This window comes from Chanodichthys erythropterus, chromosome 7, assembly GCF_024489055.1.
Source record: "Chanodichthys erythropterus isolate Z2021 chromosome 7, ASM2448905v1, whole genome shotgun sequence".
Taxonomy (NCBI): domain Eukaryota; kingdom Metazoa; phylum Chordata; class Actinopteri; order Cypriniformes; family Xenocyprididae; genus Chanodichthys; species Chanodichthys erythropterus.
This window is the reverse complement of record NC_090227.1, coordinates 40,885,149-40,909,782: the sequence shown is the minus strand read 5'-3', so window position 1 is coordinate 40,909,782 and position 24,634 is coordinate 40,885,149. Positions and strand designations below refer to the sequence as shown.

Sequence of the window (24,634 nt, the reverse complement as noted above, 5' to 3'; positions counted from 1 at the left end):
TATCAGCCTAAAGGGGTTTAAGGGATAGTTCAGCAGTTTGGACTTTAAGGGATAGTTCTACCTAAAATTGACCTTGTTTTCCCTGATCTTGGCCATTGGTCTTCTGTGCACGACCATGCATTCATGAGATTCTATCAGTACCACAGTTCACTATGACCCACCCAGAAAAAGCAAATAAGTTGTGAGAAATTAAGATGAACAAAAACGCAACATGAAATACAACCCATGTACCTTCTTTTCTGAGGTGAATATATCAGTTGTGTTTGTTGTAACAAGAAGTTATCGCGTTCACATCTGTCAACTCAGTGAAGAAAGTACATGGATGCTTTCTGGGGATTTTTAGGCATTATATTTCATGTCGCATATTTATTAATCTTGTTTTTTTTGGGTGAGTCGGAGTGAACTGCAGCACTGACAGAGTCTCATGAACGTGTTTGTTTTTCACCAAACCCTATCATAAACCCCCTGAACACATGGAATATAGGACACGTGCATGGGATCATTCTGTGATACTTATGCATCTTCAGGACAAATGGAAGATGCATAAGTATCATAGGACAAAAACTTCCTAAAAGTCCTCAGTTCTCACCCTTTCTTTTTTCCTTTCTCGGATGCAGTGTCTTTGTCATTTTCTTTACTGCTTGGGATATCTTTGGGCACGGATGGCTCCTTTTCCTTCTCCTCCTGCTCTTTGCGACTGGCTGACTTTTTCAGCACCTCAAATTCAGAGTCGGGGTCCACCTCCAGCACCTGGTCCTCAGGGATGGTGAGGGTCCGTGTGAGGGGAGTGGTGCCAGCAGGCACCTTGAAGGTCAGGTCGAACTCTACAGGCATGCTCAGTCTGAAGAACAGCATGTCTGTGTTGGCGTTTTGGGATCCGAAAGTCTTGTGGGTTATTTTCAGACAGGGGGCGCTGTCTACGGTCCCATCCACGCGAGAGACCTACAGGTCATGTGAGAACGTTAAAACATGTCCATAAACTTTATATTTAACTTTAAACTCAAATAAATGTCACAAAGATACCTCAATGTGGTTGTGGTCGGTGGCAACTGGGACAAACTGGGGCAGGCTCTTACTGAACCACATTGTGATGTCTCTCTTCATGTTGATGGCAAATGGCTCAAAACCTTCTTGGAGCCCACAGATGGCGAAGTAGCGTAGGCTGCTAACATTCTGACCTAGGTTAATACGGCCAACCTGAGAAAGACCCAACATGCAGACTGGAATAAAACCTGGAGAGAAAAAAATAAAGAAAATAGGCTGATTTAGAGCAGGGGTGGGGAAAAATAAAATCGATAAAATCACAATATTTTGTGTAGAAATATTGTTTTACAAATATATTGTTTTACAAATGTATGTTTTCACAATACTTAGCATGCCACAAAATGTATATAATTGCAATAATTTTGTATCGTGACTTAAGAATCATGATAATGTTGTGTCGTGGGGACTAGCATTAGCCTTAGCTATGGACTTCAAAGCTGAGGTTAAATCAGTTCCTCAGGGCCATTTGCAGTTAAAAAAGGTAATAAATCACAATATATTGGTGTGTTCATGTCATAATTACTGTAATTACCAGATTAAAACTTGTAAAAAAGGCTCACGTCCTCATAGAACTCATAATTACAACTTGTAAACTGGGAATTTTCTGAGAGCTCCAACTTGATCAATGCAGATTCAATTTGGCATTACTATAGAAATGCATAGTTCCGAGTCTGAGGACATGAACAGCTCAGAGAACGTCATGTGTTGTCATCTCGTAATTATGGTTATTACGACATAGCATGAACGCAGCATGTTATCACAAAATGTATAAAATATAAATTTTACATATCGTATTGTAACTTAAAGCTGCATGCTGACCCCATTTGATGTCAAACACCATTAATTCTTGTGCATTTTGTGCCAAAAATTTCATCAACATCTTAAGGAGCCATATTAGATTTTGCAATTAAATTTGCATATTAAATTACAATGATGAATGGCTTTACAGGTCTTAAAATGTAGCATATTAATCATATGGAAAGTTTTTATGATATCTTTAGGTTGCTGCCAAGCCAGGCTATTATTCAAAAATGAATATTTTGTGTTTGATGCAAGAAAGAATGATGAGTATTTTCAGTTTTGGGAGAATTATCCCTTTAATACATTGAATCCCTTTCCTTAATACTAAAAACAACTATTCAATCAGAAGTACATTTCCTATTACACAGCTTTTTAAATCCAAGACTAGGATTGATCTGAGTCTGTGTAAACAAACCTCTTGAGACTTAACCAAAAAGTATCTGCAGACTTTTCCTGACTAGCTAAACAACAAAGCTTAAAAAAAACACACACACATTACCTCTAAGAACACCTCATTGAAACCCCACTGATAAACTGTGCTACAAAAAAACAACATTGTTATAGCCCAAATCCTCACCCTCTCCAATCTCAATGTCTTTGAAGGCCATTTCAGAGCCAGAATCACTGATCAGCATCTCTCCGTTAAGAGTGAACATGATGTTCATTTCAGTGAGGTCTATCATGCAACCGACCACATCACCAGACTGCCACTGACGACCAAATGGCTCATTACCAATGTGCCATCGCTGAGCCTTCAGGGAGAGCAGAGGAGAGTCATTTAGCATTTATTGCATCTATACAAAATAGTCTATCAGAAACTTGTGCAGCACACAATATATGTTGGTCCAATTAGTATATAACACAGCATAATTAAATTAATATGACGCCACTGACCCTGTTTCCATTAAAGACATAGGCCAGCTCATCAGAACCAAGCTCAACATCAGAGCGGACGTTCGGTCGAGCCCAGCCCACCCTCATCTCTCCTGTGCTTACGGCCTCAAACTCAAAGTACCATTTTCCTGAGGTGATAGCGTACTGCTTCTCGGCCCTGAAGATACGCACTTTATCTCCACGTGTGTTCTCAACACCATGACCACCTGTGGGAAAAGACATTTGAAGAATTTAGAACTGAAAAAATTATACAAAACCAATCAAATATTTACAAACCCGATTCCAAAAAAATTGGGACACTGTACAAATTGTGAATAAAAAAGGAATGCAATAATTTACAAATCTCATAAACTTATATTTTATTCACAATGGAATATAGATAACATATCAAATGTTGAAAGTGAGACATTTTGAAATGTCATGCCAAATATATATTGGCTCATTTTGGATTTCATGAGTTACACATTCCAAAAAAGTTGGGACAGGTAGCAATAAGAGGCCGGAAAACTTAAATGTACATATAAGGAGGACCAATTTGCAACTTATTAGGTCAATTGGCAACATGATTGGGTATAAAAAGAGCCTCTCATAGTGGCAGTGTCTCTCAGAAGTCAAGATGGGCAGAGGATCACCAATTCCCCCAATGCTGTGGCCAAAAATAGTGGAGCAATATCAGAAAGGAGTTTCTCAGATAAAATTTGCAAAAAGTTTGAAGTTATCATCATCTACAGTGCATAATATCATCCAAAGATTCAGAGAATCTGGAACAATCTCTGTGTGTAAGGGTCAAGGCCGGAAAACCATACTGGATGCCCGTGATCTTCGGGCCTTTAGACAGCACTGCATCACATACAGGAATGCTACTGTAATGGAAATCACAACATGGGCTCAGGAATACTTCCAGAAAATATTGTCGGTGAACACAATCCACCGACCTAAAACTCTATAGGTCAAAAAAGAAGCCATATCTAAACATGATCCAGAAGCACAGGCGTTTTCTCTGGGCCAAGGCTCATTTAAAATGGACTGTGGCAAAGTGGAAAACTGTTCTGTGGTCAGACAAATCAAAATTTGAAGTTCTTTTTGGATAACTGGGACGCCATGTCATCCGGACTAAAGAGGACAAGGACAACCCGAGTTGTTATCAGCGCTCAGTTCAGAAGCCTGCATCTCTGATGGTATGGGGTTGCATGAGTGCGTGTGGCATGGGCAGCTTACATATCTGGAAAGGCACCATCAATGCTGAAAGGTATATCCAAATTCTAGAACAACATATGCTCCCATCCAGACGTCGTCTCTTTCAGGGAAGACCTTGCATTTTCCAACATGACAATGCCAGACCACATACTGCATCAATTACAACATCACAGCTGTGTAGAAGAAGGATGCGGGTACTGAAATGGCCAGCCTGCAGTCCAGATCTTTCACCCATAGAAAACATTTGGTGCATCATAAAGAGGAAGATGTGACAAAGAAGACCTAAGACAGTTGAGCAACTAGAAGCCTGTATTAGACAAGAATGGGACAACATTCCTATTCCTAAACTTGAGCAACTTGTCTCCTCAGTCCCCAGATATTTGCAGACTGTTATAAAAAGAAGAGGGGATGCCACACAGTGGTAAACATGGCCTTGTCCCAACTTTTTTGAGATGTGTTGATGCCATGAAATTTAAAATCAACTTATTTTTTCCTTAAAATGATACATTTTCTCAGTTTAAACATTTGATATGTCATCTATGTTGTATTCTGAATAAAATACTGAAATTTGAAACTTCCACATCAATGCATTCTGTTTTTATTCCCAATTTGTACAGTGTCCCAACTTCTTTGGAATTGGGTTTGTAAATCTGAAGACTTTGTTACTGTCTGTTCCATATTCTGGATCCTTGTATATGAAAGACACTGATAAGCACTAAAACACAGACTCACTGCTCTCCTGATCTGGCGGCTCGATGTTGTATCCATAGCCAATCAGAGTGCGTACAGCATTGTTCACACTGTCTCTGTTGGTTTTCTTTGTTCTCTCGTCCAGCAGGTTGTATGGCACCAGACGAGGGTTACGTTTATTCAAGATGTCCTGAGGGTAAGTAATAAGAGTAAAAAGCTTTAATTGAATTCCAGTTCACAAATATTCAACACAGTCACACAACAAAGTTCCCATCCGAATTTAATTATAAGCAAAATATGACCGAAGCCCAGTTTGTTTAATTGTGCATTCGTGGCGCGAATTAGGGCATAGTATATGTACATGCACATCTTTTTTTGCATTCCAATTATGACATCCAAAGGCATTTTTTCTAGCCCTTTATTTCTCCACCACTGTTTTTCTGCTACCATAGTGACATAACTGTGATGCCTGCTCCCAAATGTTTTTTTATGACAGAGTCATCAGTGTCCACATCTACCTGCACAATGCTGTAGGTCCATCCTTGTCTGACTCTGTCCCGTGCCCAAACATTGTGCCCATTTTCTGCCAGCTTCTCCACCAGCTGGTTCTGATTGGGTGTCAGTTTGACATGACTGAGGTCCAGAGGAGCAGGTTTGTACCCACTGCTCATCACATAACTGACCAAGAAACAGAAAAATATGAAAACAAAAACCTTATATATTTACAAGATAAAATTGTGTGTTTTTAAGGTTTACATACGTTTTGGGCAGTTTGATCTTCCTCAGATTCTCCTCTGCTTTCTCATCTCCCATGCCTACATGGCATCCCAGAGCTAAGAGGGTTCTGGAGAGGTCAAGCAGAAAAAGTTGATAAATAAATCGGATAGACAGACAGATGCATAAGTAATGAACTTCAGAGATTTGAGACTCAACAGACACTCACTTCAAGGTCTCTCCAGACATCTGGAGGTTATAATTCCTCTCGGGTTCTGGAAGACTCTGAAAGTCCACTAGACACGGGTGCAACTTCTTATTATCATCCCTGAACTGAGAGATAGTTCACGTTTAACAGATTTAATAAGGATCTTGAGTTCATATGTATGTGTGTGCTTGAGTTGGTGTTTATTTGCAAAAAACATTCAGAAAGCGCTTACCACTCCATAAGTCCAACCCTGCTCAATGCGGGTCACGGCCCAGAGCTCGTGGATGTTTTCTGCAAGCTTCTCTCTGATCCGCTCCAAATGAGGAGGTAGCACAATCTACAAACGACATACACAACACGTACATGTACATTGACTTCTCAGTGAAAGTGTTTCTGCCAAGCAAAAATATGGGTAGTTTAGTTTACCTGGGCAGTGTCAACAGGACAGGGTGTGAATGAAGTGTGCGTGAGGGACTGCGTGGGGCCCAGCAGGTTTCTGACTCCATTAAAGTCATGTTTATACTCCTTAATGGGCTCAATGCGCATTCTGTCTTTGGGAAGAAGAGCTTCGTAACATGGTGCGTAACCAGGAGGGGGCAAGAACTTAAAATCCCCATGACGACCTCCCAAAAGGAAGCGAGCTCTGAGAAATGAAGGAAAACGCAGGTCAACAAGTGAGAAGACATTATAAATGTGCATGAATGAATCTAAAAAAAAAATTCTAAAAAAATAATATAAAGAATAATATTCATTTTAGAATTTAGCGTTTTTATTCATTATTCTTGGGTCCGTTAAAAGGTTTTTGGAAATAAATCTTACAAAGGCTGCAATTATTTAACCAAACATACAGTGTTACTTTCTGAAATATTATTACAATTTAAAAATAACTGTTTTCTATTTTATTATATTTGTGGCTTAATTTTAAGCATCATTACTCCAGTCTTCAGTGTCACATGATCCTTCAGTCATCATTCTAATATGCTAATTTGCTGATCAATAAACATTTCCTATAATATTTTTGTGAAAACCATGATGCATTTTTTCAGGATTCTTTGATAAATAGAAAGTTCAGAAGAACATTTTTACTTGAAATAGAAAGCATTTGTAATGTGTTTACTGTCACTTTTAATTTGATCAATTTAATGTATCCTTGCTGAATAAAATATTATTTTCTTAAATAAAATAAAAAATAAAAAAAACTTGCTGACCCCAAACTTTTGAATAGTAGTTTATATTAAGTGTAAATATTAATATTCATAGAACCTTGTCACTTATGTTTTTGGACTGGTTTCATGTCTTTTATTTTGTAATTTGTCATAGTCATGTTTCCTGTCATGTCATGTGATTTCTTTGACCCTCATGTGATCTTGTCATCTGGTTCCTTTGTCTCATGCATTATGTTTTGATTGTTTCATTGTGTTCATTACATACATATATATATATATATACAGTGGCATGAAAAAGTATGTGAACCCCTTGCAGAATCTGTGAAAATGAGAATTATTTTAATCAAATAAGAGGGATAATAAAAATGCATAATATAAAAAATAAAAATAAAAATGCATGTTATTTTTTGTTTAGTCCTGTCCTGAGTAAGATATTTTACATAAAAAATGTTTGCATTTAGTTCACAAGACAAAACAATAGCTGAATTTATTAAAATAACCCCATTCATAAGTATGTGAAGCATTGATTCTCAATACTGTGTGTGGTTACCTGATGATCCACGACTGTTTTTGTGTTTTGTGATGGTTGTTCATGAGTTTCTTGTTTGTTCTGAGCAGTTAAACTGAGCTCTGTTCTTCAGAAAAATCCTCCAGCTCCTGCAGATTCATCAGTTTTCAAGCATTTTTGCAAATTTGAACCCTTTCCAGCAGTGACTGAATGATTCTGAGATCCATATTTTCACACTGAGGATAGCTGAGGGACTCAAACACAACTATTAAAAAAGGTTCAAACATTCACTGATGCTCCAGAAGGAAACACGATGCATTAAGAGTCGGGGGTGAAAACTTTTGAACAGGATGAAGATGTCACAATTTTTCTTATTTTGTTTAAATATCATTGTTTTTCATTTAGTACTGCCCTTCGGAAGCAACAGAACATACTTGCATGTTTCCCGGCAGAAACATTGAGTACAATTTACCTTGATAGTTGAATTCAAAAGTTTTCACCCACCCCCTTAATGCATCGTGTTTCCTTCTGGAGCATCAGTGAATGTTTGAACCTTTTTTAATAGTTGAGTTTGAGTCCCTCAGTTGTCTTCAGTGTGAAAAGATGAATCTCAAAATCCTACAGTCACTGCTGGAAAGGGTTCAAATATGCAAAAATGCTTGAAAACTGATGAATCTGCAGGAGCTGGAGGATTTTTCTGAAGAACAGAGCTCTTACTTTCTTATTTTCCCTCTTATTTTTATTAAAATAATTCTCATTTTCACAGATTCTGCATGGGGTTTACATAGTTTTTCATGCAACTGTACATACAGTATAGGTCAAAAGTCAAGTCAAATCCAAGTTATCATCTGATTCTGTTTACTTTGTATTTGTTTAATATTTCAATAAACTGCAATCTCATCTCAACTCGCCTTCAGTGGACTACTGTTGCAACCCTAAAATGATACATATAAATTATTAATGAGCATTGAATTTATCATTTATATATTATCCATAAATTATATTCATATTAAAATAATTATTGGTTTATGCCAGATGATTTAATATTGGCATATCCCTACTACAAAGATTTTCAAATTAGGATAAGTAACAAAATAATAATGTTAATTACTTCACTCCAGCGGAGAAGCTAATGACAGGGAAGAAGAGGCCGTCTACGTTGAAGTTCTCAAACATTCCCTGGACTGGATGGCCATTAATACGGAAGGAGATACTGGGCACGCTCAGATCCAGACAGCAGCTCACAACATCATCTGCTGCCAGGATGTGCTGGTTGGGCGAAGCCACCTGACGTGGCACGTGACCTACACAGAGAAATTATGGTTATGTAACACTCAAACACCACTGTATATATAGAATAAACAAGATCACCACATTTACCTGACCACAAGTGAAGGCCATCAAAGCCATAAGAGTAGAGGTCATCGCCCACACCATTGCCACCCCAGCCCTCTCCTCCTCCTGGGTACGGACTGAAGCCCTCAGTCAGAGCCCAGCCGACACGCAGATGGCTAGCTTGGGCTGTCACAAACGGCTCCACATAGTCCACCATCATCTCGAAGTACCACTTTTTATACTGTGTGGAACCTTCACAAGTCCCCAAAAAGATATTGGGCCTCACGCTACAAGGAGAAAGTGACATTCATGCAGTAAACGGACAATAATCTTTTCAATTTCTTTGATGTAGCACATCTTCAGGAACAAAAGCCGCAGTGAATGGAAAAAAAAGGTGCAATTCATTTTAAAGAGGACCTATTATGCACTTCTACAAAGACTTGATTTGTTTTGGGGATCTGTGGGAATTGGTTTTCATGCCTGAATGGTTAAAAAAACACATTATTTTTGACATTGTTGTGGCTCCTCTCTTCCCAGTCTGTCAGTAACACTCTGTTTAGTTCCTGTCTCTATGAAGCCCCTCCTTTTGAAAAGCAAAATGTGCTCTTATTTGGTCGACTGGACCAGTGTGTTGTGATTGGCCAACTGCTTCAAGTGTGTTTGGGAAATGTACCGCCACTTACCATAACCGCGAGTTTCAACACACTTAGCCAGGCAAACCCCTTTATTTTGCACATGCCTTGGGCGGGAATTGTTTAAATGAGGAATATTGTGACATGTGATAGAAGAAAACTCCACCGGAGGCGTTTCAGGGAGTTCAGAAACAGTGCGCACTGATACAGAGAATAACTCCCGTTGGAGGGACTTTGTGCTTTGTAATTTTGCAGAGCTTTACATACTAAAGAAACCTGAACATGCAAAAAACATAATAATATAAACCTTTACATTTCAACAAATATTACCTTGATACATAGTTAACGATGTTAGTCTGCAGCAGAAGGTCACGGCCTGGAAGCAAATTTTCTGTGATGAGGTTTTGATTGGACCTCACAGCAACACCGTTACACACACACAGAGAACGTAATACATCCAAAACCTGTCAGAGAAAAAGGCAGAGGAGAGTGAGATCTTGCTAAAATGCTAAATGTTAGTTGACCAAATCACGTTTATAGTTAGACCTTATGGTTTCGACCGTGTTTGTCCAGAAGAGAAATGATAGACTTGATGTGATTCTCCTGAATGATGTTCAGGACTTCAGGACTTTCAATCAAAACACAGTACAGCACCTCCAGAATGCCTAGAGACAAGGAGATGGAGAAAGACATGTAAAGAGCAAGATGTGGCAAGACATATTTTGTGTTTTGTGCCGTTTGTTGTGTGCCGGAAGAAGGTGTTGCAGATACCTGAAGAGGCTTCCAGACGATCCAGTTTACTGACCAACCAATCCAGGTTATCGCAAAACAGAGCACAGTTAGAACGGTTTCCTCTGATCAGAGACGCTGCAAAAACAGAGATGCGTTTACAGATGCATGCTTCCATTTATTGAAATGTTAATTATTCATATTATATACACTACTGGTTTGGAATAACTGAGCATTTAAATGTTTTTGAAAGAAGTCTCCTCTGCTTACCAAGGCTGCATTTATTTGATCAAAAATAAAGTAAAAGCAGTAATATTGTGAAATACTATTACAATTTAAATAACCTTTTTTGTTTTAAAATGTTTTTCAAAGAGACTTTATTTCAAAAACAGAAACTTTTTACCACCTGTATATTTATATTATATTTATTTATTTTTAAATTCAAATTTAGTCACCAAGCAGTTCATAGAGCAGATTGACAATCTCTTTCCAGGATTCGGCTGCTTCCTCTCCTGCAAACTCAGAGAAGTGTGCAGCAGTATTGTAGACATTCAGGCGGTCGATACACTCCAGAACGATCGTGATCATCCCCTGCAACACAAAAGAAACATTAAATGAATGGGGATCGGGGCTGATTTTAAGACAGACAGGCACAAACACACACATGCTGTACACAGACCTCTTCTTGGAAGAGGTTCTGTCGGTTGCGTAGAGAGCGCAGCTTGGTCTGTTTCTCTTCATGTTCCAGCTCCTCCTCTGGATGCCGGAAGTAATGGATCAGATCCTGCAGGGACAGGATCACTGCGTCCAGTGGCAGGGACACTGGACCGGGAGATTTGTTTTTCCCACTTAGAGAGTCCAGACCTCTGACATAGAAGAGAGAGGAGAGGATGCAGGCACATTCAGACAACTGTCTACAATTTTTTAGGAATTATCAGTCTGAATAGGCCAGTATTAGAAATAATTATAGATTTTTTTTTTTTCCATTTTAGTCAGTAAACTCTTGTTTTATGTGCCAAAAACAAAAAGTTATATAGAAAAACTGAAAATGCAGTTTTACTCAATATTCAGTGTCACTGTATAATAGGGGTGTAACGGTACACAAAACTCACGGTTCGGTACGTACCTCGGTTTTGAAGTCACGGTTCGGTACAGTTTTCGGTACAGCAGGTGGAGAGAAAACTAAACATAAAATTGCTTTTTTTTATTATTAAACAGAGGTTTACTGAACAAATTGTGTTTTTGTCTTTAAATATATTAAATTAAATTAAAACTAAAAGTTTCTTAAGGATAAAAAAAATGATCTCTGCTAATGCTATAAACTATCTAGGGAGTACTTGAAAGAAGCCCAAACTATTAGCCTAAATTCAATTGCTTTTTATTTTTAGATAAAATAATCAACACTCAAATAACAAATTGTATGCAAACCTGTAAGCTGCACCTAAGGCAGTTTTTGCATTAACTTCTAAATGTTTTTACTCCAATTCGTTGTTGAAATATAATCATTTCTACACAGTGGCTGTTATTTTAACATCAGATTTATTTAAACATACATTAAATCGCCTAATCAGGATATCACTAAAAGATTAAGTAAAATAATGAATATATTGGCTAATACAGTGCATATATTAAGCGAAAGAGTTAATTTCTCTAGCGAACTAACAAGCTGTGAACACTGAATGGCTTTTCTGAGGTAAATGCATCGTGACATATTGTTGAATACGGACGCTTTCCACCGTTGAAACACTGAATGAGCGATTACATGAGATATGACCGTTTCAGTAAGTTGTACTGAATCTTGCAACATACCTTCAGATGTTCTTTCATGTTTATTCTGTAACTAGTATTAAGGAGGAAGAGATGAACACATTCACTTGCGCTCCGCGCTCGCGCTGCCGGTTGAACTGAGGCGCCTGTACAGTGATCTGTCACCCCACATCAAAGCACGTCAAAATGGCATTTTCTGTTTAAACTTCATGATTTCGTGGACAGAATTTGAAGGATGACACTTTGTTTCTTATCGAAAGTAACAAAACGCAGAGCTTATTGCGGTTATTGGTGGTGAATATTGGTTGCAATGTAATGCTTCGGTACACACGTGCACCGTACCGAAAGCCCTGTACCGAAACGGTTCGGTACAAATACCTGTACCGTTACAACCCTACTGTATAAAATACAGTATAAATGAATTATACGTTATAGTGGATGTGATGTACAGTCGTACTTGATGAACTGTGTAAAAAGGCCCGTCGTGCTGTAAATCATTCGAGCAGCCTGAGACTCTTCTGTTTGAGAGCGAGAGCAAGTCAGTGCATCATCCATATGGCCCTCTTGATGTAATATGGCCTAAGAGAAAGAAAAAAAAAGATTTAGTTTGTATGTAAGATCATAAAAAATAGGTTTGAAGGCTTGACATCATTGGTATTATGTGGATTGATGTATCGCGATTCGTGGATTGATTCTGATATTTTCCGAATGCATCGCAATTCTCTCTCAAATCAATTTTGAGGTTAGTTTTTAAAAGCAGATGGCACTCTAGGTTAGTTTTTAACCGCACACTCAAATGCTCATGAAGAAGAGCGCTCGTGCATTCGGCTGAGTCGGAGATTGTATTTGCACCTCAGAATGCTTTTATGATGCAAGATTAATGTAAACAGCCCACTGCAAACACCCTTGTAATTTGCTTCAACCTTTTTGAACGTTATGAATGATTATTTTATTGAAGGTTCAATTGGTGTTAAAAACTAAGCTCAGAATCGATTCGAGAGAGTATCACAAAACACTCAGAAAATGTCAGAATCATTCCTTGATTCGCAATGCAGCAATATATTGTCTGTCCCAGCTCTAGTGGTTTGTATTTCAGCAAGCTTCATACCCTTCTCTTCATGGTTCCCAGACGAGCCGCTTTAGCATCTAAAGCAGCGTACGTGAGCCACAACCCTGTGGAGTGATGCTGCATGAAACACATGGACTCGCCATACTTGATCTCAGGAACACCCATTCCTTCCACATCTCGCTTCTTCTGAGCCCCCTCCACTTTCTCCTGTTCTCCGGTAATAATCACAACACAGGATAGTGGGAACAAACACATAGACAAGAAGAAAAAAATATAGAGAGAACAGAAATGTGATTAGGATTGAATAAATAAACTGGCAAAATAGAGATTTTCGTATTTAGATAAGTTCAAACAGACCTTCGATGCACGGAAACAGAAGGCAGACAGTTTGGTGTTTGCTTTCTCTGGATCCAGAACCATCAGACCTTTCTCCTCGTCTAGACACAGATACCGACCCGTTGTGATGTGGCGGACACGGAAGGCCTGGCCCCACTTCATGTGGCTACCGCTCCAACTGCAGAGACATAACACACTTATGAATTACCAAGTTAAAAACATATATTATCACAGTTATGAAATGAGAGATTGTCTCACCCGATTCTCAGAGGCTCAAGTCTCCACAATGAACGGGCCTGACTACATACAGCCCCACCTTCATACTGTGCAATCCTAGAGAGATTACAATCATGAGCACATTAAGATTATCATCATCATTTATATTAAGTATTGAGTGTGAAATATACAGTCTGCAGAGGTTTGTCAATCATAAGCAGAGGTTGAGAATAAGATACTTTCAGATTCCAAACTTTTGAACATTAATATGTATGTATATACTTACTTGCGCTGTTCCTCTCCCTGATCAGGTGTTGAGATGGCCAGACACTCATCCATGTGACCATGAAACAGTCTTAAGACATGACCTCCAGTTAAGTACCCTATAAAGAACAAATACAAAGACCAGAACACGGTCATTCATGGTTTAAATTATCTTTACAAATTACTAAATTATTTGATTGTGAGTTTTTTTCTGAACACGTACCCTCTGCCAGCTCACATCCTGAGCAGACTGGATTCATGTTCCATAAGGTCTGCATAAAGGAGGCGTCTACCATCAGATCCCCACTGGCATACGACAGATGCTTCAAAAGATATCACAGATACCAGCTGTCAACTGCATCATGATTGATATTACTATTAGATCACTACGGATGAAGAAAGTCTTACCAGGTATCTCTCTGATGACACGCTAACCAGGATCAGGTCGTCTCCTACTCTGACCTTCTCACCCTCTGACCTCTGTTTGGATGCAGGATGGATGGTCCACCAACATGCTTCCCCTGAACATACAGAGACACAAATAATCTGTACAATAAAAACAATTCTAACATACATGTTATTACAAATACTGCTATAACACAAACAAATGCATACAAATAAATTACTACAAACACAAGTTTAACAATAACAAGTCAAAGTCAAAGTTTATTATTATTGCAAAATATGCATCATTTAAATGATATTACTAATATTAATAGTAGTAACATTAGTAATAGCAAAAGTAGTAGTAATAGTAGTAGTAATAGTAGTAGTAATAGCAGTAATATTAGTAATAGCAACAGTAGTAGTTATAGTAGTAGTAATTATAGTAGTAATAGCAGTAATATTAGTTATAGCAACAGTAGTAGTAGTAGTAGTAATAGCAACAGTAGTAGTTATAGTAGTAGTAATTATAGTAGTAATAGCAGTAATGATAGTTATAGCAACAGTATTAGTAGTAGTAATACTAGTAGTAGTAATAGTAGTAATAGCAACAGTAGTAGTTATAGTAGTAGTAATTATAGTAGTAATAGCAGTAATGATAGTTATAGCAACAGTATTAGTAGTAGTAATACTAGTAGTAGTAATAGTAGTAATAGCAACAGTAGTAGTAATAGTAGTAGTAGTAATAGTAATACTAGTAGTAATAACAGTAATAATAGTTATAGCAACAGTGGTAGTAGTAGTAGTAGTAGTAGTAGTAATAGCAACAGTAGTAGTAATAGCAGTAGTAGTAATAGTAATACTAGTAGTAATAACAGTAATACTAGTTATAGCAACAGTGGTAGTACTAGTAGTAGTAATAGTAGTAGTAGTAGTAGTAGTAGTAGTAGTAGTAGTAGTAGTTGTTATAGTAGTAGTAATAGCAACAGTAGTAGTTATAGTAGTAGTAATAATAGTAGTTATAGCAGTAATAATAGTTATATCAACTGTAATAGTAGTAGTAGTAGTTATAGTAGTATTAGTAATAGTAGTAATAGCAGTAATAATAGTTATATCAACTGTAATAGTAGTAGTAGTAGTTATAGTAGTAGTAGTAATAGTAGTAATAGCAACAGTAGTAGTAGTAGTAGTAGTAATAGCAGTAATAATAGTTATAGCAACAGTAGTAGTAGTAGTAGTAGTAGTAGTAGTAATAGCAGTAATAATAGTTATAGCAACAGTAGTAGTAGTAGTAGTAGTAGTAGTAGTAGTAGTAATAGCAGTAATAATAGTTATAGCAACAGTAGTAGTAGTAGTAGTAGTAATAGTGACAGTAGTAGTTATAGTAGTAATAGTAGTAGTAGTAGTAATAGCAGTAATAATAGTTATAGCAACAGTAGTAGTAATAGCAGTAATAATAGTTATAGCAACAGTGGTAGTAGTACTAGTAGTAGTAATAGTAGTAATAGTAGTAGTAGTAATAGCAACAATAGTAGTTATAGTAGTAGTAATAATAGTAGTAATAGCAGTAATAATAGTTATAGCAACAGGGGTAGAACTAGTAGTTGTTGTAGTAGTAGTAGTAATAGTAGTAGTAATAACAACAGTAGTAGTTATAGTAGTAATGATAATAGTAGTAGTAGTAGTAGTAGTAATACTAGCAGTAATAATAGTTATAGCAACAGTAGTAGTAGTAGTAGTAGTAGTAGTAGTAGTAGTAGTAATACTAGTAGTAATAGTAGTAATAGCAACAGTAGTAGTTATAGCAGTAATAATAGTAGTAGTAGTAGTAGTAGTAGTAGTAGTAGTAGTAGTAGTAATACTAGTAGTAATAGTAGTAATAGCAACAGTAGTAGTTATAGCAGTAATAATAGTAGTAGTAGTAGTAGTAGTAGTAGTAGTAGTAGTAATAATAATAATAGTAGTAGTAGTAGTAGTAGTAGTAATACTAGTAGTAATAGTAGTAATAGCAACAGTAGTAGTTATAGCAGTAATAGTAGTAGTAGTAGTAGTAATAATAATAGTAGTAGTAATAGCAACGGTAGTGGTTATAGTAGTAGTAAAAGTAGTAGTAATAATAGTAATAGCAACAGTGGTAGTACTACTAGTAGTAGTAATAGTAGTAGTAGTAGTAGTAGTAGTAGTAGTAGTAGTAGTAACAACAACAGTAGTAGTTATAGTAGTAATGATAATAGTAGTAGTAGTAGTAGTAGTAGTAGTAGTAGTAGTAGTAGTAATACTAGTAGTAATAGTAGTAATAGCAACAGTAGTAGTAGTAATAGTAGAAATAGTGACAGTAGTAGTTATAGTAGTAATAGTAGTAGTAGTAGTAGTAATACTAGTAGTAATAGTAGTAATAGCAACAGTAGTAGTAGTAGTAGTAGTAGTAGTAGTAGTAGTAGTAATACTAGTAGTAATAGAAAAAGTAGTAGTTATAGCAGTAATAGTAGTAGTAGTAGTAGTAGTAGTAATAATAATAGTAGTAGTAGTAGTAGTAGTAGTAGTAGTAGTAGTAGTAGTAGTAATAATAATAGTAGTAGTAGTAGTAGTAGTAGTAGTAGTAGTAATAATAATAGTAGTAGTAGTAGTAGTAGTAGTAGTAGTAGTAATAATAATAGTAGTAGTAGTAGTAGTAGTAGTAGTAGTAGTAGTAATACTAGTAGTAATAGTAGTAATAGCAACAGTAGTAGTAGTAATAGTAGTAATAGTGACAGTAGTAGTTATAGTAGTAGTAATAGTAGTAGTAGTAGTAGTAATACTAGTAGTAATAGTAGTAATAGCAACAGTAGTAGTTATAGCAGTAATAGTAGTAGTAGTAGTAGTAGTAGTAGTAGTAGTAATAATAGTAGTAGTAATAGCAACGGTAGTGGTTATAGTAGTAGTAAAAGTAGTAGTAATAATAGTAATAGTGAGCCTGGTTTCTCCCAAGGTTTTTTAGTAATAGTAGAAGTAGTCATAGTATTAGTTCAGCTCAGGAAAAAGAAATGCAACCAGAAAAAAATATTTATTTGGTAGACTTTTTTAAATGAGATTTTTAAAATACAGTAAAGAACAACAGATTCAAATCTGTGTCCAAAAGACTGGCCAACAGCCCTTATAAAGTCAACATAAGAACAACCCATTACTCTTGACCAACAGTGAGGATTCAAATCTATTCATTTGACCATTTGAAGAGTCCATCATGTGTACCTGTAGAGTCCTCCTGCAGGCCCACATCAAAGGCCAGCTTGTCTGTGAGTGAACGGGATGTCGTCAGGCAGCTGAGATACTGCAATTCAGGGCAACACACGCATCTCCTTAAAATGAATGTGCCATCACATTAAACATCAGTAAATGGTGAAAAAGAGCTGTCGTGCGTATCTCACCATGCTAGAGTGGTAGTGTCTCAGGAGGATGGCATGGCCATACAGCAGCGTTCGGTGTCCCCCTCCCTGAGATGACTGGAGATTGAGGAACAAAAGAGGACATAAAGTTAAAACAACTTCTTTATACTCATAAACAGTGCTGTGAGGGGTCAGACAAGTCGATTGACCCTTTGTTGGATGGTGAATGGCAACATTTTACATACAGTAGGAAAACAAACTGAAGAGCTCCATCTTTTTCACAAGGCGACAACAGAGAGACAAAAGTAGAGGAAAATTGAAAACAAAAAGAGTGTTATGAAGATAGAAAGAAAAAAGTTCCAAAGATTTCTTCACATCCGTTCACATTCACAGGACCATGGGGAGAGCATACAATACAGAAACAACCAATGAAGAGAAGAGTCAAAGGTCACACCAAACCAGGTGGATTCACATTCAGCCGTCACGAGGACAACAAACACATCCTGTGGACGGCTTACCTTTTCTCAACATCCAGTAAGGTTTAAAAGCAAGAGAACACGATTATTGTTGCTATTAGTGAGTTTCGTCTACCATCTCATACTATTTATGAGTATGATTATATAAGCAAGAGAGATAGAGAGAGAGAGCACACCACAGCAGACCTTAAACAGATAGTTCTCCCAAAAAATAAATTCTAACATTGTTTACCAACCTTATGTTGCTTCAAATCCAAAAAAAGAGATTTTTTTATTTTTTTTTAATAATGTATTGCTTGCTCTTTGACATGAAATTGGACCACTTTATGTGTCCCTTTTAAAGCTTAAAGGGGTAGTTCACCCAAAAATGAAAATGTGATGTTTATCTGATTACCCCCAGCGCATCCAAGATGTAGGTGACTTTGTTTCTTCAGTAGAATACAAATGATATGACAATAATGCATGTCAATGGGAACTCCATCTATAAGAGTCAAAAAAACATGCACAGACAAATCCAAATTAAACCCTGCGGCTCGTGCTGACACATTGATGTCCTAAGACACGAAACGATCAGTTAGTGCGAGAAACCGAACAGTATTTATATCATTTTTTACCTCTAAAACATCACTATGTCCAACTGCCTTCAGCATCCGGTTGGTGAGGTCTGAATGTGTTGTCACGGGCTGCAGGGTTTAATTTGGATTTGACTCTGCATGTTTTTTTTTACTCTTATAGATTGTGTTCCCATTGACATGCATTATACGACTGACAGACAGCAACGGTTGGAGTTAAAAATCATCATTTGTCTTCTACTGAAGAAACAAAGTCACCTACATCTTGGATGTGCTGGGGGTAAGCAGATAAACATCAAATTTTCATTTTTGGGTGAACTATCCCTTTTAAAGCTCCAGTTATCATAATTGCACAGAAAAGAGCGTGCAGATTTAAAATCTCTCATACATGTCATACAGGTTTGAAACGACATGAGGGTGAGTAAATGACGACAGAATTTAAATTTTTGGGTGACAATTTGTGTTGAACTGGTATGGGTCAGCGTGTTCCTCCCGTCTACATTAGCACTGGCTCAGAGGGTCTTCTCAGTCGCCCAGGTGCAAGATTCCCCTATTGTCCCCGATTTTGAAGTTGGAGAAAACGAGATGGAGTTTTTCACCCTACCGTGATCACGCGTGACCTTTCCAACGTGATTATGTAATGCGTGCCACATCGCAGAGAAGTCCAAGACGAATGTTTGTGGTTAAAAAGTATATACATTTTTTTTTTTTTTTTTTTAAATGACCAATCATTTTGCTAGATAAGACTCTTATTCCTCGTCTGGGATCATGTAGAGCTCTTTGAAGCTGCACTGAAACTGACATTTGGACCTTCAACCCACTGAACCCCAGTGAAGTCCTGGTATGTTTTCCTCAAAACCCTTCATTTCTTTTTGACTGAAGAAAGAAAGACATAAACATCTTGTATGACATGGGGGGTGAGTAAATTATCAGGAAATTTTAATTCTGAAGTGAACTGATCCTTTAAGGGAACAATCTGGTCATTTAAATAAGGTAGAATTGTTATGCAGAGTTTAAAAGAGTACATAATTTTTGATAGCTAACAGTCAAATCAGCCAAAATATTTAATAAATAAACATGCTAGGGGCAAGGCATGTGTAAACTTTGTGAATGACATTTGAAATCTGCAGATCTGTGTGACCACAGGTATAATGTGGGCCAGAATTGGCTGTACACTGAAGATCATATCCTTACCCGGGATTCAGTGGCACTGAGCTCATCTTACACTGGAATGCTCTCTCTCTCTTTCTTGCTCTCTTTCTTACAAATGTACACACTTATACACACGGACCAGGTGTCATTTGAAATGCCATTTGGAGAGCAAATGGGATTCCAACTCCAACCAAACCAGACACAGTGAGGAACAGATGAAAGTGGTCAAAGGTCAGACAGAAGTAAAGGTTTAGGAGTGAAGGACGGAGCTACAGCATTATTTCATCCACACCGGACACTGAGTAGGAGATTTAGGAACAGAGGAGAGGAAGGGTGCTGAGGTTTGAGGGAATAAGAATACGATGAGACATGAGACATACCCATTTATCCAAATCGACTGCCTAAAGTTGGCAGGAAAAGGAGATGAGGGGTCAGGAGAGAGACAAAAAGTACAGGAAATAAAGTTACACTAACAATTCTAGCCTCTAATGCCAGAAATACCTCTATTTTGATGACCTTATGCACCCAAAATATAACAAAACAGATCGATTACAATTAAGAGCAGAAAAATACAAATCTCATTGGCTGGTTTAGAAGAGTTATGATGAAATGGGTTTAAACAGTTAATATAATTAATTAATAAATAATAAAATGATCTATTTAGAAAAATAAAAGCTTTTTTAATAGCGGTCTCAGACTTTTAAGCCCCACTGTATCATAAAACACAACATACTTAAAAACTCTTCCAAATTCTTCAGCACCCCCACTCTCTGTCTTTCCTATCACTAGTTTCCCACTCCTTTAATTTTTAAAAACACATTTTCAGTGTGCATTTTCTTTATTAGCTCTATAGGCTTATTAAGCAAAAATGGAGCAATAATAATAATTTATTTTTATTTATTTATGTTACTATTTTTAAATGGTAAAAATACATAACATTTTGGTATTCATAATGTTATTTTATGAATATTTCAAGATTCCTTTCTTTTCAGTTATCTCTATACTTTTTCATCATTCCTTTTCTTTTAGACCCTCTCTGCTCTCCCCCTCTCCATCTTCTCTCTCTCCCTGTTTTTTGGAGACTCTCACCTCGCTCATATCCACAGTGTTGGCCAGCATTTCCTGCAGGGCTCGTACTGACAGCGACTGCTCCAGTACAAAGGCACAGATTGCCAGATCAGGCGGCACATTCTGCAGACGAAGGCGAAGAAACACACAAATGTTTAGACTCAACCACGATTAATGGCTTTAAGAACAACAAAAAAGGTTGTTTAATTTGCATTAATTCATGATCATACCAATTTATGGGGATTTATAAACAACATTTAGTTATGAAAAATGTTGATTGCTGCATTTTAAAAAGCTAAATAAATCAGTTTGTGTATGTGTTTTCACCAGTCTTGGTAAATAAAAGCAGTTATCAAAAAGACATGGACAAATGCACACCGTCCGAGGTGCAGGTCAAGACAGATAAATCTATAAGCATGAGATCTGACCCCAATTAATACCAGTTAATCCCTTGACAAAGGCATTGTGCCGAAACGTCAGATCAGTCAGATCTCAACATTAATAAAATAACTATGTATATGACTATTTATTAAAAATAATTTATATAAATATTTTGAAAACAAAAATAATCTATAAATAAAAATAAAATAAATTAAATATAATTTAAAATAATAATAATATTAAGAATCATTTAATATAATTACAAATATATACAGTATACCAATTATTTCTTGACTATAATAAGTCCATAATACTCACTACTAAAAAAACTGAATAACAGTAATTAACTATATTAGCCTAATCTGTTTGGTATACTGTATATTTGTAATAAGGAATATTAAAATAAATAAAATAAAATGCATATTTCAGAAAATATATTTTATACAATTTCAAATAAAAAAAAATTAAAAAAGTTTGGTAATCTGTTTTGTACGGAAGAGGATTAGGGCCAAGTAATAATAAAAAAATAAAACCATCTCAAGATTAAAGTTGTTAAATTTCGAGAAAAATAAAATGTTGAAAATAAACTCGTTAAATTACGAGAAAAAAAGGCGTTAAATTACAAGAACAAATTCGTTAAATTATAAGAAAAATGTTGTTAAATTTCAAGAAAAAAGTCTGAATAAAGTGTTGAGAATAAACTCTTTAAATTACAAGAAAAAACTCATTAAATTTTGATAAAAGGGTTGAGATGAAATGTTGAGAATAAACTCATTAAATTACGAGAAAAAAATCGTTAAATTTCAAGAAAAAAGTCGAGATAAAATGTTGAGAATAAACTCGTTAAATTACGGGGAAAAAAATCGTAAAATTTTGAGAAAAAAGTTGAGATAAAATGTTGAGAATAAAGTCATTAAATTACTAGAAAAAAAATCATTAAATTACGAGAACAAATTTGTTAAATTATGAGAAAAATGTTAAATTTTGAGAAAAAGGTCGAAATAAAATGTTGAGAATAAACTCATTAAATAACAAGAAAAAACTTGTTAAATTTCGAGAACAAATTCATAAACTTATGAGAAAAATTTTGTTAAATTTCGAGAAAAAAGTCGAGATAAAATGTTGAGAATAAACTCATTAAATTACGAGAAAAAAACTCATTAAATTATGAGAACAAATTCATTAACTTATGAGAAAAATGTTGTTAAATTTCGAGAAAAAAGTCGAGATAAAATGTTAAGAATAAACGTATTGAATTATGAGAAAAAAGTCGTTAAATTACGAGAACGACTTAAATTATTTTCTCATAATTTAACGACTTTTTTCTCGTAATTTAACACGTTTTTTCTAGAAATTGAACAACTTTTTATTTTTTTTATTATTGCTTGGCCCTAATCCTCTTCTGTAGTTTTGTAATGTGGAATATGACAATATTAATACATTAAAATAAATATAAAATGTAATATTTAATTAAAAAAAATTTAAATATAGATTTTTTTAAATATATATATAGAAAGTATACAGTAAATATAAGTAATCATTATTCTTTTTTTTTTTTTCTTTTTTTTTAATATTATTTGCCTGACAAAAATAACTATTGTGATATTAGCCAAAAAATAAATAATAAAAAATAATAATAATCTGGATACTGGATATATGTAATGAGGAGTGGCATTCCTGATCAGAATATCAACACCTGACACCTGACTGTACCTGGGCATTTGACGTTGTCTCCAGAAAGCACAGACGGTTCCCGAAGCCTTCACAGGAAAGGCATAGTTTGATCTGCTCCTTCAGGACAGTCGCGGTGCACTGGAGCACTACTTGATCTTCCTGTGAGTCAGAGCAGTTCGTGAGAAAGGAAGAAAAAAAGAGAAGGAATATGTTAGAGGATGAACAGAGCCAGGTGGCAAAGCCGACAATGACTCGTGACAATGGGGTCTAATAAATACCTTTTCATAGTTAGACGTGCAAATATGTTGAAAGATAACTCACTGATTAGTGAGACACAAACACACACACACACAAGGGCTGGTGCACATAGTGTGTAAATACAGCAATAAACACACCCAACACTCTCCAAACACTCTCCACCTGTCACGCTGCATTCTCAGCTGTTCCCTTCACTGACTCATGATGTAGCCACTGCGCTCCCCTCTCCAACCTCATTTTCTCCATCATTTATTCTCCATCTCTTTCATATTTCACTGTGTCCTAGAGTCTGTCTTTTTCTCTTTCTGTAACAGCACTTTTATCAACACCTCACAATTGATCTTCTTTCTTCCTATACAATGTGTTTTAGAGTCTTTGCGTTTTTTGTTGGCACATTCTGTCCCACATTCCCCTGCACAGAGGAAACTGGGACAGTCTATCCTTTGTCAAGTGTAGGGCATAGAGCTCTTTAAAAAGCTCCAGGTGTAAGATGTATAGCCAGCAAAACACATCCAGACAGAAAGATTCAGTATAAGCCTTCAGTATAAGATTAAGTATTAAAGCCTTCATGACTTATATGGTCAAAGATACAGAACAGATAAGCCAATATGATGTTTCATATCCACAGATCACAAGCTATTTAATTTAGAGATCATACTGACAATGACTTTCATAATAGGTCCAAGGTCACTTTTTTTTCTTTTTTTTTTTTTAAGTAGTTTAAATTAAGGTAATCATCTTAGGGCAGGATAACCAGGTATAATGTCTCGAGTTTGTTGTTGGAAGTAGGAAGACAGTGTGTGTGTGTGAGAGAGAGAGATAGAGAGAGAGAGAAAGAAGGTGCATCCCAATTTGCGTACTTATGCACTATTCTATGATGTTTTTAAGTATAAATAGTGCAAGTAGTGTGTTCACACTGAAAATTCCAAATAGAAAAAGTGCACTTTAAATACCCGGATGATGCACTAAATTAACGGAATGTTGGACACTTCATGCACTCAACTGTCGCAGCTTTAATTACGTAATGGAGGGAGAGGGCGATCAGACTCCAATGTTTAATGACAAAATAACCTTATAACATTCACACAGTACACAGATGAGTACATAGCGCATAAGTACATAGTGTATAAGTGTATAGTGCGTCATTAGGGATGCAACTGGAGAGTACAACCCTGATCCTAACGGGTATATGAATTTTTAAAGTACCAAAACACTGGATGACTCACACTCTCACAATGGACCATATACAGAACACAGAGACAAAAGCAACCATCCAAAATGTTTCAAAAATGCTATATAAATATATGTAGCCAGTACATCACAAGGTTCTCATACACCCACATTCACAGGCAATTTTTAGCTGTCAAATTCACCTTAACAGCATGTCTTTGGACTGTGGGGGAACCAGAGCACTCGGAGGAAACCCACGGAAAGAACATGCAAACTCCACACAGAAAGGCCAGGGGTCGAACCTGAGACCTTCTTGCTTTGAGGTGACAGTGCTACCCACTGAGCCACCGTGCCGCCCAAATATACATTACTTTTATTTTATGGCTGACAACAAATATGCTATTTTGTCTAAATAAATTACAAATAAAACGGTCCCACTTTATATTAAGTGGCCTTAACTACTATGTACTTACATAAAAAAATAAGTACAATGTACTCATTGGGTTCATATTGAATTGCAAAACACTTTTGCTGCTATTGAGGTTGGATACGGGTAAGGTTAGGGAA

General features: G+C 36.3%; 1 protein-coding gene across 21 annotated transcripts in view; it reads right to left on the bottom strand.

Annotated features, from left to right (window-relative positions):
* Positions 1-24,634, bottom strand: part of ryr1b (ryanodine receptor 1b (skeletal)) — a 128,176-nt gene that overhangs the window by 78,181 nt on the left and 25,361 nt on the right. For 16 of the 21 annotated variants that reach the window (XM_067390564.1, XM_067390572.1, XM_067390576.1 and 13 more), the window contains 29 exons: positions 22,679-22,798; positions 20,606-20,707; positions 19,897-19,917; positions 17,359-17,433; positions 17,183-17,261; positions 13,979-14,091; positions 13,794-13,893; positions 13,593-13,689; positions 13,349-13,423; positions 13,112-13,268; positions 12,794-12,961; positions 12,143-12,264; positions 10,598-10,784; positions 10,374-10,509; positions 9,961-10,056; positions 9,736-9,854; positions 9,520-9,653; positions 8,603-8,844; positions 8,334-8,526; positions 5,975-6,191; positions 5,781-5,885; positions 5,570-5,673; positions 5,387-5,470; positions 5,145-5,304; positions 4,669-4,816; positions 2,740-2,945; positions 2,423-2,597; positions 1,024-1,232; positions 590-942 (listed from right to left, as the gene is read on the bottom strand). In XM_067390564.1, coding sequence (XP_067246665.1) covers positions 590-942; positions 1,024-1,232; positions 2,423-2,597; positions 2,740-2,945; positions 4,669-4,816; positions 5,145-5,304; positions 5,387-5,470; positions 5,570-5,673; positions 5,781-5,885; positions 5,975-6,191; positions 8,334-8,526; positions 8,603-8,844; positions 9,520-9,653; positions 9,736-9,854; positions 9,961-10,056; positions 10,374-10,509; positions 10,598-10,784; positions 12,143-12,264; positions 12,794-12,961; positions 13,112-13,268; positions 13,349-13,423; positions 13,593-13,689; positions 13,794-13,893; positions 13,979-14,091; positions 17,183-17,261; positions 17,359-17,433; positions 19,897-19,917; positions 20,606-20,707; positions 22,679-22,798 — 4,097 coding nt within the window. The remainder of the gene's footprint in view (positions 1-589; positions 943-1,023; positions 1,233-2,422; positions 2,598-2,739; positions 2,946-4,668; positions 4,817-5,144; positions 5,305-5,386; positions 5,471-5,569; positions 5,674-5,780; positions 5,886-5,974; positions 6,192-8,333; positions 8,527-8,602; positions 8,845-9,519; positions 9,654-9,735; positions 9,855-9,960; positions 10,057-10,373; positions 10,510-10,597; positions 10,785-12,142; positions 12,265-12,793; positions 12,962-13,111; positions 13,269-13,348; positions 13,424-13,592; positions 13,690-13,793; positions 13,894-13,978; positions 14,092-17,182; positions 17,262-17,358; positions 17,434-19,896; positions 19,918-20,605; positions 20,708-22,678; positions 22,799-24,634) is intronic. The other 5 variants (XM_067390571.1, XM_067390577.1, XM_067390582.1 and 2 more) reach the window with 1 other exon arrangement.